Raw genomic sequence first — 16,456 nt, forward strand, 5'->3', positions numbered from 1 at the left:
TACAATGAAAGACAAGCTTTGTGCTAAGTCAAAGCTAAATTTGTCATGAAGTACCACCAGCATTTAAGAATATTTGTTTCTGTATATTCTATTTACTCTTACTAGCTAAGACACAAATAAATAAATATAGATAAGTAATTATTTATAATTAAGTATATCTTTAACAATAAAAGACCTCAAAGTACTACTTACTCTGAAGCGTTTGAAATTTCTTCAAAAGCTCAAAACACTTTGTAAACAGTATTTTGCCCAGACCCTTAAGTCCATAAAAATACTGGCATAAACGTGATTAGGACTGAACACTGAAGTAGAAGTGAAATTTTACTTAAGGAACAACTTCTAGAAAGTAGATTATTAGATGACTGATTGCCAGACAGATGTCATCCTTCAAAATAATTATCCCAAATAAAGACACATCATACTTACCAAATATGAGAAAGCTCAAGAATAGGTAGCTTTGATTTAGTGAAAAACTCTTTAGCTGCAGATCCTGAAAGATTATAATAACAGTACTTAATATTTAATGCAATTTAAATCATTAGAAGACTTAGAAATGCATGGTAAAAGAGGCTACTTAGCAAAGGTTTGAGGGGAAAACGGCACTAATTACAATAGTTAAACGAAGAAAAGCCAAGTTTCAAGTCCTTTCTTGAATTACACTGAAGTTTACCAGTGTGGTATCAGTAAAATGCATAACTTTCTTCAAAATAGTATATAGACCTATGTACACAACACTGTCTTTGTAACAAAATTGCTGCACCCATAATTGTATTTTTAGAAAAGAACTTACCTGGTATAAATCCATTTAGATCAGGTTGAATGGTTTTAAACTGATTAACATAATACTGCCTTTGTTCATCAGTTATTTTCCAGGGATCATCATAACTACTTGATTGCCTACGAATTTCATTTGCTGTTGTAGCTGATGCTACAGTTCGTACTGTTGTCTGGTCCTGAAATGAAATATTTTTCCTCAGTATTATCTACCTAAAACGCTCCTATGAATTCTAAACTTCTTGCCTTCAAAAAGCAAAGCATAGTTAAATCTCATAGTAGTTTAAGAACTGCAGGAAACTATCAGCAGATTGCATCTACAGGATAAGGACAGGATATTTTTGCACACCGATACAAATGGGTAGGAATGACTGCAATTATGTAAGCAAAAACAAAAGTATGGAGCATATGCAAAAAAGCTAAGCACAAATATTTTAAAGTCATGATTGCTGACATTTTTAAAATTAGTAACTTTGTTAAATCATTCCAAATGAAGTCAATTCAATGAATGAAATATCTGTTGGATAAATAACACCAAATGGACAACAGCCCAGTTCCATAGTAAGCAACTGCAGTGAAAAAAATATACAAAAAAATGAACTGCAACATCAATCTGAATGAAGCAAATCAAATACCAATAAAGTGTCACACCTGGACAGAAGCAGGATGCATGGTTAAAAGAGCACTGGTTGGTGGGGTATCTGCAAAACTGACCCAATTTTCTTGATGAGGTGGTGGTGAATGGCCAGACCATATGGGATCACTAGTAGTAGATGAGCCTGAAAGCAGAAGAAATAATTCCTGTTCAAAATACAATTTTGGAAAACTGAAATCTCTGGATAGGGAAAGCAGTCACAGGAGACACAAGCTCCTCTTTGATCCTGAGAGTGTAGAGCTTCTTCTATGCTTGTAGAATTGTGAAACAAACTGAATTGCACCAAGATGACAAAGCTCACCTCCCAGCAACTCACTCATATAAGTTTCTATATCTGGCCAACTCAAGTCTGCACTAAAAAGAAGCGAGCAATAAGCTTATTGCAACATTTGTAAAACTAAAACTGGGTTTTGCATATATAATAGTTTTGAACGAGCTAATTAATACTCCATGTTTTCACTTAATTGTAATGAATAACTTGCACAGACAAGCAGTTATTTAGAAGTGGTGTATGATAATAGCATACAGCTTTATTATTATTATTATTTTTTTAGGTTTTGGTTTGTCAAAGAACTCAGTCTTGGAAAGTCATCTTAAGAATCAGTTCTTTTGGCATAGACCACTTTTTTTTTCTCCAAATAATTTCTAGACCAACTTACTCAATTGCTTAAAAACAATCAACGAATAGTAAAAGGCATCCATATACAGCACTGACAGCTGTAATGTGTTAAGTATCTAGAATACAATAGTTGAGATTCAGCTAAAGCCTTCTTATAAGCTTCTTCTGAAATACTGCTGCTGTTCAATATCTTAATATTAAAATAATAATGATGAAACAACTATAAAAAGATTTGGCCACCCACTGCTCGTTGTACCAAAGACTCTAAATTCTCTCAAGTTACAATTACAAATTAAAAATTTGAGTCAAACCAGGGGTAAAACAAACTATCTAGAAAGTTCTAGAAGAATCAGAGGACTCCAGTCTATTTCCTGACTCATAAAAGAGATGTTGAACTCCTGAAACCTAAAGAGCAGTTGTGACACTGAATCTTTTATTCTAAACTATTCTTCTTGTACAACAATGTTTTGTCTTGAGATCTGTTAACTATTCTCAGAAAGTAATACTTAGGAATGTCTATCACRTTTAGAAGCAGATTTGCTTAGAAGCAGGTCAACTTTTTGTGGCTTTTCTTAAGCATTCAATACAACCCACAAACAAGCAATAAGACATCAATATTATAACCTCAATCTTTCCACTCAGATCCAAATCCAAGCAACAAACCCCAGGAATTTTTTGCCAAGGTGCTGACTGAAAACATAGCCCTGAGAAGTCCATGTATATGGGTAATTTATTCTATGAAGCTGACAATCAATGTTTTCAGGATCTTGGAGACTGATGACAACTCTGGCACCCAATCTGCAGTAAACAGAGTAAAGGAAGCCTAAAAATCAGTGAGGCACACTGATGACTAACACCTAAAGTACCCTTTAACATTGTTAGTATACAGAGTTACTATTTAACATTTAGCAGGTAGCAATTATTCTTTAGATTGGCAATTGACTTTTTCCCCAGGAGAAAGWAATGAGAGAACTACTCAGAACTGGTTTGTTTTTCTTCTTTTGCTATGTACAGTAGCCTTATTTGTGTACAATGAGTTTAACCTTGCGTTACATAAAGTAAAAAATGAGATAGGCTTAGATTTCTGGTAGGAGAAAGAACATCTCCTCCAAAAATCTTTTAGGTAAGCTGAATATACAAAATTGAGAGGTTACATCATTTCTGAATTTCATCAAGATACCAGAGTAACACCAACATTGTTTTAAGTTTGCTTTTATTAGGATAAAGCTGTGAATGAGAAACCCCATTAAATACTCCCTTTGATCCCTAACTTGCCTTCCACTTCTAGAAGCTCCTGATGTGATCTGGAGCTTCTGGTAGCTTTATCCAAAATTGCTGAGAATAAAGGCAATGAGTTTCACAATTCTTGACTTGGGGTTCTTCCTCAATAGCTAGCCTAAGTCTAAGACATTAAAAAGAAACATGCGGAAAAGCTCAGAGTTTCTCTCCACCTTGTCTCACTGAGCACAGAGCTGACGGACAATAACATTGATGCAAATCCTTCCCATTTCTCCTATGGAGATGTGGCACTACAAATTCACTTTTGATGCAGTGGTTTTCTCCTTCTCTGTCCCTCAGTCACTGACATTATTACCACTAAGCCTATATATATTTACCCTGCCTTTATTTCTTCCAATAACTTGTTTTAGTGCAGTCTAATATGTGTACCTCTTACCACAGCACCTCTTCCAAAACAGTACTGTGATAGCAATGAGGAAGCCAACAGCACCAAATGGTTATACCTTCCAAGTACTTTGCAAGTATTACAAGAATGGTTTTCTTTTCCACTGTTCAAATCATCTCAGCAAGAATACTGCTGCTTTGCTGTTCTGGTTATTTATTCTGTGATGCAACTTTTAGGGCATAGGACAGGAAGGTTGAAGAAAAGTTACTTCATGATTAACTGCAGACACCTGGCTGTAGACATACATTGACACTAGCTGATACTCAGCTCTCAGAACATCAAAACTACATCTATTTGACATTTGAATTGGAGATTGTCAACCCTCAGTTTCTCCTTGTCAACTACAAAACCAGACTGAGAACACTGAGGTAGGAGGGAAGGTGGAAGCATTAACACTTTAAATAGAGGGTAGGCTTAAGACTGATTATCAGATGTCGGATCTGAACTAACTGGAGAAGTCTAATGCACTGTTTAGTATGAAGACATAACTTAATTCCTGTGGCTGCTATATATCCTTCTCCTGCAGCTTACACATCTTACCAACACATTGACTACTTGTGGAAAATGGATCTCAGTTCCTGTGGGATGGAATTTCTTTCTTTAAGCTGTAAACATGAATGTAAGAAATAGTCTATCTAGGTAACATCTGAGTAGTCTGTACTTTTCTATACACTGTGCAAGTGTGACTTTTACTTAGGGAAACGAAATTTTAAAATAACTTTTTAAATTAGCATCAGCTTTCCTCACCACTGCTTTGTGACGAAACCTAACTAGAAGGGGAGCACAATTTTGGAAATAAGACAAGGTGTTGTAGACGTGATTATTCAAGGAGGGAAGAGCTCTAAGTAAAAGCAATCCTTACTCTGTGATAAAAACAATCCTTACCCTGTAATAAGGAAGGCCAATTATCAATAGTTACTGAAATAGTAACTAGGAGACAAAGCACCATTCAGTACTCTGCAAGCACAGTAMGTATTTTAGGACCGTAAAGATGTGAGTGAACTAGTAACCACAGTAGACATCTTCCAATTTTATGAACCTTTCTGGTTCCTGGTTTTATGAACTGCAGTGAAATCACTTAACAAGAAAAAAAAAAAACCCTGTGGTTTGGGGCTGCAGATTCTCATACATATTTGGACATCAAAACAGAGCTTTCTTGTAATGGCAAAGAAAGCTAGCAGAGGTTCTGTGACTGAACAGAAGACCTCAGATTTCTCGACTAGCTTGAAATTATTATCTGGATACTACCAACACAAATATTCTGCTCTTTTTTTTTTCCTGTTGAGATAAGCAAACTTAAAAGTAATTTTTACCCTCTATTCTGACATGCCACTCAACTATCATTTGAGTTTGGCGGTGAGGAAGGGGTTCTTCTTCCCAAGTTTGCAACAGCCAGCATCCTTCTAGTTGCTGAAGCTGGAGTATAAAGTGAGCTGAAAAGGGAAAAGCATGCAAATTTTCTCTCTCTCCTATTACTACAGGAATTGAAGGTTCTCATCTCAGATACAATTCTGCTTCCTTATAAGTTCACTCTTGCACTTTATTGTTCTATGAATACTGATCTAGAAGAAATGTTCAAGACTGATCAGAGATGCAAGCCAGAACTGATACACAATGTGATTTTCAAACAATAGCTTTATGTTAACAATATATTAAACACATGGAAGACTTGAGAGACTCAGGTTTTAATAAAATTAACTGACATTTAAGAATTAGACATAAGTAAACTTTCATTTCACACAGGTGATAAATGATTGTCACTAAACTTTTCATTCCTGATATTAAAAGTAAAATGCACATGCCCATTCAGTGCTCTCTTTACAAAAAGACTCAACACAAGATGGTAACAAACTTTGGCTGCTTATCTTAGGTCAGTTATGTATACGCAAACTTAGTTACTCATGACAACGCCTCAAATTTCAGCTTCTTATGAAGTATTCCTAACAGGATCCTAACTGAAGTACTGGACAAAAAGGTGAGGGAAAAATTATAAAATCCAAATTCTGCTCTGCCAAGAACAGGTTTTCTTCCTCAAGAAATTGAGGACTACAGCTAGAAGCTATGATTTAGACTTCTGATACAAGATGAGGTGTAAATTTTTTAAAAAACAATAATTGATTTTTTTTTTTTTTACTGGGCCAATTCAATACAGAAAGCACCATTTAGTTTTACTTGTAATGGTAGTATGACAATACACTAGTCTCTTTACTGTGCACAAGTCAATCTTTATAAATATATATTTTTAAACAAAATCAATTTATGCTTTGATTGTTGCTTTTCTTGTTAAAAGCAATATGCCATGTATTAGACCCATCAGAAACATTTTCACACTTGAGTTTCCATGCTTTCAGTTGACAACCTCACCATTACTCTCAACCTAATCTTTCACCTACTGTTATATAAACAGAGACACCTGGGTTCTTGTTTTTCTTGGATCACAAGTGAAATGGCACAGTCCTGCCTTAAATTCTAATGAAATAATGTCACATACTTGCAAATTACCTGATTTTTCAAGACTGGATTGACAGCATACCCTGCCTCAGAATCAAGACGAGCTTGCACTGCTCATTTAAAGAAAAAGTAAACCACAACCTACCTAAGTCTACCTAAATGTTAGCAGAACTCCATTTTTCTAAAAAATACACTCCTTAAAAAACATTCTCAAGAGAAAGGAAAACACACATGAGGAACTGTCTAAAACTCAGCTAGAATTCAAGGGAATAATTAATGGTGAAAACGAATCATCTACAGTAAATCAGGATGACAGTTTTTGTTAAGCTAGTATGATGAGAAAATCCACTCTTACAACATTAGCACTGACAGAACAGGCAATTCTTCTAATAGCATGTCCAAATTATTTTAAACACACTAAGAACTTATCTCAGTGTGGAATACAAAATTGACGAATGTTGAGGTAATTCAAAGCTTTTCAGACTTCTGAAAAATGTATCTGCCAGACATCACAGGGAAAGCACTGCAATATTAACATGGCATTACAACTTTATTTTTAGAAAAACAGTGTGGAGCAGTTCAATCATTATGAGCAGTTTCCATGCTTTCTTTTAGTCCTTGACTTCACTAGTTAGAAAAGCTTCACAAAATAGAAAGCAGGTACCAGACAAACTTGTATTCCAGCCTGCAAGAAATGCAATGCTCAAGAACTAAATATGCAAGAAAAAAAGTCAAGAGACAAAGCTGAAAAATCATTAACAGTATGTTTTAACTCTAAATTGATTAGCACTCACTAGCAAATGATATTCAGGAAACAGGCATAAACCTTTCCATACAACCTATTTCATGCCTAAATACCCCTGAAAACAAGTTTTATTTCCTTAAAAACTGGTAATTCAACCAATTCTAACAACATAACACTTGGTCCTCCACTGATGGTTATAACTACAAAAAAAAAATATACTGGAAGATAATGAACTCCTTTGGGAATATCAAGACTGAAATAAACAAATCACAATTCAATCTGAAACTACAAACTACAAAATGCAACATATTATTTAGTAGTATTGTCAAAAAATGGAAGCTGAATTAGAATTGCTCTACTGTTCCCAAATTTAATAAGGTTAGCAGATATCAGAAAAGAAAACAACTTGTTGAAATATGAGATATTACGGTGGAAAGCTTTTTACAATTTGAGTGCTGAGATAAAACAACAGTGATGGTCTTCATGTTAAATGAAGAGCAATTAATACAGGATGAAAAGCCATATACTGAAAAACAAGTTATGATTCTACCTTGACATATTTGAGATACCAGGCTTCAGTTATGCTTACATAAACTTAAAGAAAGAAAGGAGAAAAAAAAAAGCTAAGAGAATTAGTCATTCTCACAATTCAGCTAATCTACCAGAAGCATAATTAAAGCAAACAATACATTATCTTTCTCTTTCCCTTGAGCTCCCCATGTTTTTGGGAACACCAGCAGTTCCTGCACAATTTCAACAGGATGACAATTTTATATTTTAACTTTCCACTGGGAAACTCTGATACTCTCCCTCCCTCCAAACTCTTAGCATTTCCAGTATCACACTAAGAAATGGATCTGCCATACACAAGACCACAGATTCCGCATTGCTGACATCAACATGGACATTTGAATCTGCAACAAAGTTTCCAGGCTTGAAAAATATGGAGATAAATTGCCCTAAACTCAATTTTTTTTTAAACTGTATTTGTTTATTTAAAGAGTTCCACAACTTCGGGTTACAGCTGAAGCATAACAGAAGACATTTATACCTGGTTGTGCTTCACTAAATGGAGCCCAAAAAGGCCCAGGTCCAGCAAGAGGTCGTTCATTATTCCCTCCGCTGGGATGGCGGTTGTGCTTCCTCCATGTATGTGGAGAGGTTGGTGGGGATTGCTGTGGTGAAACAACTGGAGATGTGGACTCCTAATAAAACAAAGGAACCTTTTAAGTTTTGTACTATATAACTAAATACATAAAAGCCTATCTGAAACCATTATTTCTAGGAACAACCATTCATTATGGTTAGAATTTTTTTTTGGAGAGGGAAAAGTTTAGTTCTTATCAAAATGAGGGAACAGGAGGAGTCAGGTACAATATGATGGACACTGAACACATTCATTTCAAAAAACTTCATCTAATACATTTTTGAATTTAGTATTCTTAAGACAACAGTGATGTTGAGTGGCTTCAGTATAAAGGAAACCAGAAGATTACAAGACTCACTTTCACTTGTGATAAAAGCTACATTTGAACCCAGGTCTTAAAGGAAAAGGTTACTTACTGTACAACCTATTATCACACCTAACTTTCATCAAGTGATATACAATCACAGTTACTTTCATTTAAAAAAAACAAATCAGAATTAAACATTTTTAAAATCAGTAGACAGGCCACAAAACTTTTTTTTAAACACTGAAATGTGATTTTTTCAAGGAATGACTCCATCTAGAATATATTTTGCTAATGTACAAATTATAAAGTAGTTCTGTTATAATTTTAAGGCCCAGGGTCTGTCTTTTTTTTGTTTTTGTTTTTGTTTTTTTTAATCTCATACTCTATTCTCTCTGAACAAGCAGGGAAAGAGAATCACAGGTATAATTTCTACCTGAAATCAGTTCTTACTAGACATTTAGATTACCAGTTTATTCAATTTCACAGGAAAATATGATGAAAAAAGCATTTATATTGTAGAAAGCAACTTTCTCACTACTTCTAGATCTTTCAAAATCCCTGTTTGCCAGATCTGCCAGTTTAAATCCAACCACATCAGTGAAAATAAGTGCATCAAGAAGGCAAAGCTTGAGCTCCGTATTTCCCAAAAAGTAAAAACAAAACTAAAGATCTCAGAATTATTTCAGTACCAGACAAAAAAGTCTGCTTGTTTGGTTCTCTATTGACTGAACAGGGGCACTAAAAAGTATAATCTTCATTTTCCTTTTCAGTTCACCCACAAAGCACAGAGATTAACTCTGTAAATATATTTTCAAAAATTTATTAACACACCTGAATGTGTGCTTTGAAACTTGAATTAGTTTCAAAGAGAGCTATTCAAATAAGTTTCATTCTGACCTGAAAGTGCATGAACATCTAGGAGGTAGTTCCCTGTCAACTGTTAACATACTATCAAGTACCAACAGCCAAACTGACTGGAGGTTTCCATTTAACTAGATTTCCAATACTGAACTTGTTTACTTTGCCAAATATTCAAAGGCCATTATGCCTTTTATTAATATTACATCTGTAAAGTCTGAAACTCAGTAAGAAAGTGCCATAAACCACCATTTTTCCAAGTAAGGTACATACTACAACTACATGCATCCTACTAAAAAAGCTTTAGGGCCATGATAAATGATTAGTTTCTAATGTGTTGATGTGAACAGTCTCTCACTATTTTTTCCTCTGATTTTCATATTTTCTTGGATACAGGACCAGACCGGCTGATTCTGCAGTTGAGGTATTTTCTAAAGCCTCTGACCATGAAGTCAGAGTTCAGTATCAACTATCTTTTAAACAAGTTCCTAGAGCACAGGATTTTGAACTTTGTATTAAAAGCATCTAAATGATGCCTATGCATATTTGCAAAAAGTGTTACAAAGTGGCCTGGAGCAGTACTAATTAACTCAAACATTTCATTCAGAGACCAGATGATTGCATGGTCAAAGTCACCATTTTTACACAGTACCTCTACTAGCTCAGGATTTTTTGTTGCAGTTGCCCACCCATCTGAAATTTGCTTTGGGAAGATGCTTCTTAGCATCTTACTTGACAAGAAAATTATTTTAGATGATAGTATATTCTTACCCTTACAGGCACATGGGGAAACAAGGGAAAGTAGTCAGAGTATCCAGGGTATCACTTGTAGCCTGGAAGCTACAACTGAGGTTGAGCAGTTAAGTCCACTTAGAGCATAGTGCAACAGGTACTAGGAGTGCCAAGATGATGCATAATGGAAATCTACATGAAAAGCTTCCTCTTTGTCATCTTTTTTCAGACAAGATATGAAGGATGTTTGAATTTTTAGGCAAAACACCATGAACAAACCTAGGGAGTGCTAGGCTTGGACACAGCCATTGCTTGTTTACTCCAGTATTCTTAATCCGACGAATGGGCTGGTCCAGAGGGACACAGAAGAAATCCTGAAGCAGACAAATGTATGACAATCTACCTAAAGAAGACTACTCACTGTTTCTAGTAACTGGATGTGAACATTTAACTCTGACACATTGCCCTCACGAAGCAGCTTTGCCGTAGACAATCTGACAAATGTCACTATCCAGTAAGCGTCTAACATTTTGCCCTATGTTCACCCATAGGCATAAATAGTTAATAGGATCCTCAACCTCAATTTTTCTAAACATTTACTTTGTAGGTGATTCCTTAAAGCACATAATAAAGGTAGAGAAAATTAGAATATGAGAAGCACAAGAAACATTATAAATATTTAACTTTTCAAAGTTGCAGTCAGTGTTAGATCAGAATTCTGAACACTTTTACAGATTTCCCACAACTAATCTGGTGCTTCTACTTACAGACTCCAAAATCAAACAGCAAAAAAACATGCAACTAATTCTGGTATCATAAAGTTTCTGGAAGAGGAATAGGCCACATCTTCAGCTTTACCTTCATTATGAGACAGATATTCCAAAAAAAATTTAAATCAATTTATCATGATATTATTTCGGCACCACCTTTCTCCTGTGCAATCTCACTCCCTCTCACATCAGCATTCACTGAGCTTATGAGAAGCTCAGAAGAGCTTCCCCAAAACCAAAACTGAAAGAGATAAAAAAATTAAATGGCTTAGCCAAAATACTAATAGGTCAATGCAAGTGCAAAGAAAGGAGGATTCAGGCCAGAAAAGGCTGAGAAGGAGGCAAGACTGTAGCAACAACGTTGACTCAGACTCAAATGTAGACATTGAAAAATATGAGTAGGGATTTATTAAAAATTTGATTATATACAGAATGTTAGGTTAATTCATCCTTTATAAATAGGTTAACGTCAACTAGGTATCTGCCTTTGCAGTGGATAAGAAGTTCACATTCTAATATACTAATGCCTAAAAAAAAAAGTTTATTGTAGAACAATTTCTGCTTTAATTTTGCATTGGGCTTCAGTTTTAGCAAACAGAGGCAGTATGTTCATTAGAATCACCTCTCTCTAGACAGACTGTATTTAGCAGTTGAGAAGGTAGGAATGTTCACTTTCATCTAATTCATTAATAAATTGTTTTGAAAGCCTGAAATATCTGGGATCAGATTTTCTGACAGTATTAAGGTACCCAACCTAAGTGCTTTTGAAATTCCTGATAGTTAATAACTACTACAGATTTAAAGGCAGTTTTGCCAGCTCAGGTCAATGATTAACTCATCAATTTTGAATTCCACTGATTTCAACAGAAGTTACACACCTAATCTCTTTGGAACTTTGACAATTTTACTAACCATCTGCATTTGTTTGACCAAAGATCTGGCACAAAGTTAACTACAGTTAATATTGCGTTTATTAAATCAACTACTATTAAAAACTTAATTTGATAAACTGTTTTAGCACTTTCAATGTAATTCTATGAACACATTTAAAACATTAGATTCTAATTTCCATCCAAATAAAGCTGAATAAAAATCAAAGAACCAGAAAGTTATAATTACTATCAAGGCGGCGTTCTGCAATAACATAAAGGGGAAAAAATAAGATCTAAATAAACATCTTCCTCATTCATATCAGTTTTAAATGCAGATCAGCATATTTTCATGTTAAACCAAGCTGCTGAGAACATCTCTCTGAATAAGTAATAATAAAAAAATAAGGATATATCCTACGGATGGATATATATACACACACACACATATATAAAAAAAATCAACTAACAGATCTTGATTAAAAAAACACATTAAAAAAATCTAACTTAAGTTGTAAAGTTTTTGTTAAGGTGGAATTACTAAACCAAGACACTATGAAGTATTCAGAACTTGGACTTTATTGGATTGACAAGCAGTTACTAAAAATACCATCTTAATCATAAAAATGTGGTATAACAGATGGCTCTAAAAGGAGACCCTTAGAGAAGGTAAGTCAAACAAACTGGTGAAARGCAATGCAACAGTGTGCTAAAGCAACTCTGGGGTGACCTCAACCTCAGAAGGGAATTGCAAGCATACATGAGTCAAATGAGTTTATAAACCTTTTCCTGGATCTCACATCTCAGGCCAGAAGAAAGCCTCCTAAGGAGAATTCCAGAGACAATGAAGCCAGACATGGTATCCGAAGAGTAGCTCTAAGGGTGTTGTGATCCAGGTCCTGATACCACACAGCCTGCATAAGAGTCAGGGAACAGATCCATCATGAAGAAAGATTATGCTAGAGATGGCAATCGTATTGCAGAATCCACGTTTTTTTTTGCAATTAACTATCATTCATACTGAAGAGTAAAATAGTCCAGGGTTCAATGTGAACTTCTCTACATGTAGCAGTATGTATTTTCAGATGGGGGCGGGTGTTTCAGCCAATTGCAAGCTTATTATTGTGACCTCAACAGTATGAAAGGTTTTAGACTAAACTTTGAAGAAAAGAATAATTAAAAATATAGAAATAAATGGAAAAGGGATAAGCCACAGCATAGGTGAGTTTACTTAAGTTGGCTGATAATATTTTCATAATTTTCTAGACAAAGGAACTGCACTACATTTAACCTGAATTTCAGTAAACTTCAGTGTGGTGTCCCACAAGATAAATCCAACAATGTGGAGATTAATACAAGAATCTAAGGAGAAAAAGGAACTGGCTACAGAGGAACAAAGCTGAATTATATAATATGGGGGAGCGCAAGACCGAAGGAAAGTTTTAATAATACTCCTGAAAGACTGATTGGGGGAATGACCTTATTTCATACTTTGGTAACTCTGGCACACTAAATAGGAGCATGCAGATGGATTTTAACAACATATGTAAGGAGGCATCATTAATACAGATGGTCTGCATTACCTCAAGGACACAAATAATGGTAACAAGATCAAATACAAAATTCAGTTTCCTGCATAGCTGAAGTTAATACCAAAATGCATAATGAGAACCAACCAGCTGAAAACAGAAAACAGAGTGGATGCACAGGTCAGCTGTTGGACCACCACAATATGTCAAATATGACATAACTGCTTTTCAAAGCTGTTGAGGCATATAAGGTGAGATATATCAAGTAGAAGGAGGGACATATTTTTTTTAAAAAGAACATTAAAACTAGTGAGATCTCAGTTGGAACCAGAAGTACAAGTCTAATTCAGATATTTGCAACAAGAACAAATTTGAATTGGATCAAGGGCAGAGAAGGGTTACAAGGATTACCAGGAACTATCCTATGAGAGGAAATTCAGAGCATGGATTGTTTAGTCAAGCAAAATGAAGGCTAAGAGGGAATACAACGGTTTTCTAGTACATACTGTGGTGACCTGCAGCACATACTAAAGGACCACATTATTAAAAGAATAGATATTACCTGACCTTAGTAAATTTAGATAGGAATTAAAGTATTCTAAGGCTCTGGAATAGCTTTCCCAACATGGCCAGTGTAGACAGAATTTCACAATTTCAGGAGAGAACCTGATTATTTTTAACTTATCTGATACAATGGCCTATGATAATAGAGGGTTAGACTCAATGACACTAGAGGTCTTTTCCAGTTCTGTGTTCCAAAACAACTTCTTTGATACCAGACATATTTTACCTGGAATTAACTGTTCATTCTACAAAACAGAAGCTAACAAAAATGGACTACTGTCAAAACCTTAGAAGAAGGTCACATAACATTTCATGTAATTTAAAAAGTTAAAAGGATCCAATTTTGAACTGCGGGGGCGGGGGGGGGGGACAGATTTGAGTTGTCCCATCCTAAGGCTGCACTGACATACCTATATCTATATAATTTGGATTGCAAGTACTATGGTTAATGCACATATTGGAAGACACATACCTTCAGCCCTGTTTTATTTTCACCTAGATAAGCAACAGGACAGCCTATGAACATTTGCCACATGTACAGTATTTAGCTGTTATAGCAGCAAGCTCTATTCAAACTAGCTACTCCCCCATTCCTAGGAAAAGATGTCAGGCTAGGTAAAAGTATCCCAGAGTGGTATCTGGCTCAACACCTGGATCACATTTAAAGACACTGGAAAGTGTACTTGCTTATTGGCTTTAACAACAAATCACAAAACATCCAAAGGCAACATCTAGTAGACTGATGTTGAGAACATTTAGTCACACCTAAGCCACAATTTCAAAAGACAAAGTACTTCCTAATCTTGACAGTGTTGCTTCTAAGAAACTGCTTTCAGAACATGCATCTTATTCCCCTCACCCTGCCTTTTTTTTTTTTTTTTTTAAATTAATTCCTAAAAAATCTGTATCTACAGTGACAGCTCCTAATCATACTAGGAGGATTTCTTAAAAAGCGCAAAAGAATTTAGACTCTCAAAATTGATCTAAACTACAGATTTTTAGTAGCATAACTACTATCATCAAGATATAAAGGTATATACAGTCCATGGTAACATACCTATATCAATGAAACTGCTGATACAGGTGTCACAGTGTCAGCATAAATGTTCTCATTTGCTTTGTGTATATTATTTAGGAAGAAGACATTATGCCAGCAGAAGAACTACTTCCCCCTTATGTGTTTTATCTCTGCTGTGCAGCCAACATAGCCTCTAGCAAGTAAAGGTACCTTTCATCATTTGTCTTAACTCCTAAAATTGGTTTTGCAGCTACCATGACAGTTGGGCATGACTTCACTCATCTAACTTCATTTCATACTAACTATATTAATAAATATAAACATCTGGCTAGTGCTGCATTTGCATAATACTAACCTACTATAAATGACAAATGTCATCATAAAAATGGCAAGAGATAGAAAAAGAATGTTCCTGAATTTGGCTTGTGCTTGCTTTAAAAGATGACCTCATTTATAGCTACTCTTTGGAGGCACAACCTGATTGCTAGTTCCTGATACTCCACTGCCTCTGAGTGAAGCTCATTGAGGGGACCTACCAAAACAATGCATTGATAAAGAAATTATTTTAGCTAGGACATTTCAGTACACAAACCCCAAGTGAAATTCTGTGACTCATTTGAAATCATGATATATTAACCTACACATGACAAAAGTCTCACCAATATGAAAAGTTGTACATGAACAGAGGAGGCTTTTAAAGACAAAGGTCAAGATATCTTATGATTTCATACAAATAATACTTCAACTACAGTATTTTAAGAAACTGATATATTTTGAAGTGGCAGGCTTACTATCAAAGCCAGTAAAAAGTATCTGTTAAAAATCAAAATCCAGATTCCCCAATGATGTATCTAATAGCTAAGTGGCAAGCTCTAAGAACAAAGTCTACAAGCGTAACTTAGACACTTAAAATTCCTCAGAAAAGAAAAATCCAGGAAAACGATGTGCTGTAATCTGCTCTTCTTAGACTTCAGCCCTTTCTAACTTAGTCACTGAAAAAGACGGCATGCAACTGGGATTCAGTCTGAAATTCTTTCTAGGTCTTAGAAACCTGAGCAACATCTCTAGGAAAAGACAACTAAATCACTGATTTCTCCAAAAACATGGCTAAAAGCTCTATCTTTTTGGAAAATAACCTAATTGCAGTCAGTACTCACCTGGTAAGTGAGAAACCTGTGTTCAAGCCCTTCTCAGCCCAAGTGGATTCAAAATCTCAGCTCATTTCCAGTATGGTATCCTAACCAATAAATATTAGACTGGGGCAAGGCTGCTCTTCACTGATTTGAAGAAATCTATTGCACAGTCAGAAATGTAAGAATCAGCCACAGAAAATGCAGTTTTACAACAGGGTGCAAAACCAGACAATACTTCCCTGATGTTCTGGGTCCCAGACCATGAATTCAGCTTAATACTACTGGACTCAGTGTTGTGTTGTCTGTTACAACTGTTCCAAGTCTGGTTTCTGGGCCAGAGTTGTACACAAATGACTTGTGCACAGAGTTTCCTTATTTTGATAAGCCMACACAGGCTTCTGTGGAAGAGGAATACCAGGCTGCTTGCATCAGCCAAGGTGGCAGAATGAAACTTGGAGGCGTATATGCCTTTGTGAATCTGTGGCTTCTTTTGCCAGAACTTGGGGGGACCTCGAACACCAGATTTTTTGTTATTTTAAAGTTACACCAGTAGGGAGTCCTGTATCAAAACTACAGCTGCCACTAAAACTCACCGCCACCA

General features: G+C 35.4%; 1 protein-coding gene across 16 annotated transcripts in view; it reads right to left on the minus strand.

Annotated features, from left to right (window-relative positions):
- The window catches only part of REPS1 (RALBP1 associated Eps domain containing 1), a 72,346-nt gene that overhangs the window by 30,904 nt on the left and 24,986 nt on the right, over window positions 1-16,456 (minus strand). For 13 of the 16 annotated variants that reach the window (XM_026070074.1, XM_026070075.1, XM_026070069.1 and 10 more), the window contains exons 4-7: window positions 7,980-8,133; window positions 1,426-1,553; window positions 791-953; window positions 427-490 (exon numbers count right to left, since the gene is read on the minus strand). In XM_026070074.1, coding sequence (XP_025925859.1) covers window positions 427-490; window positions 791-953; window positions 1,426-1,553; window positions 7,980-8,133 — 509 coding nt within the window. Of the gene's footprint in view, window positions 1-426; window positions 491-790; window positions 954-1,425; window positions 1,554-7,979; window positions 8,134-12,394; window positions 12,526-15,879; window positions 16,015-16,456 lie in introns of all 16 variants that reach the window. The other 3 variants (XM_026070081.1, XM_026070080.1, XM_026070076.1) reach the window with 3 other exon arrangements.

Source organism: Apteryx rowi, unplaced genomic scaffold (assembly GCF_003343035.1).
Source record: "Apteryx rowi isolate R43461 unplaced genomic scaffold, aptRow1 scaffold_303, whole genome shotgun sequence".
NCBI classification, from domain to species: domain Eukaryota; kingdom Metazoa; phylum Chordata; class Aves; order Apterygiformes; family Apterygidae; genus Apteryx; species Apteryx rowi.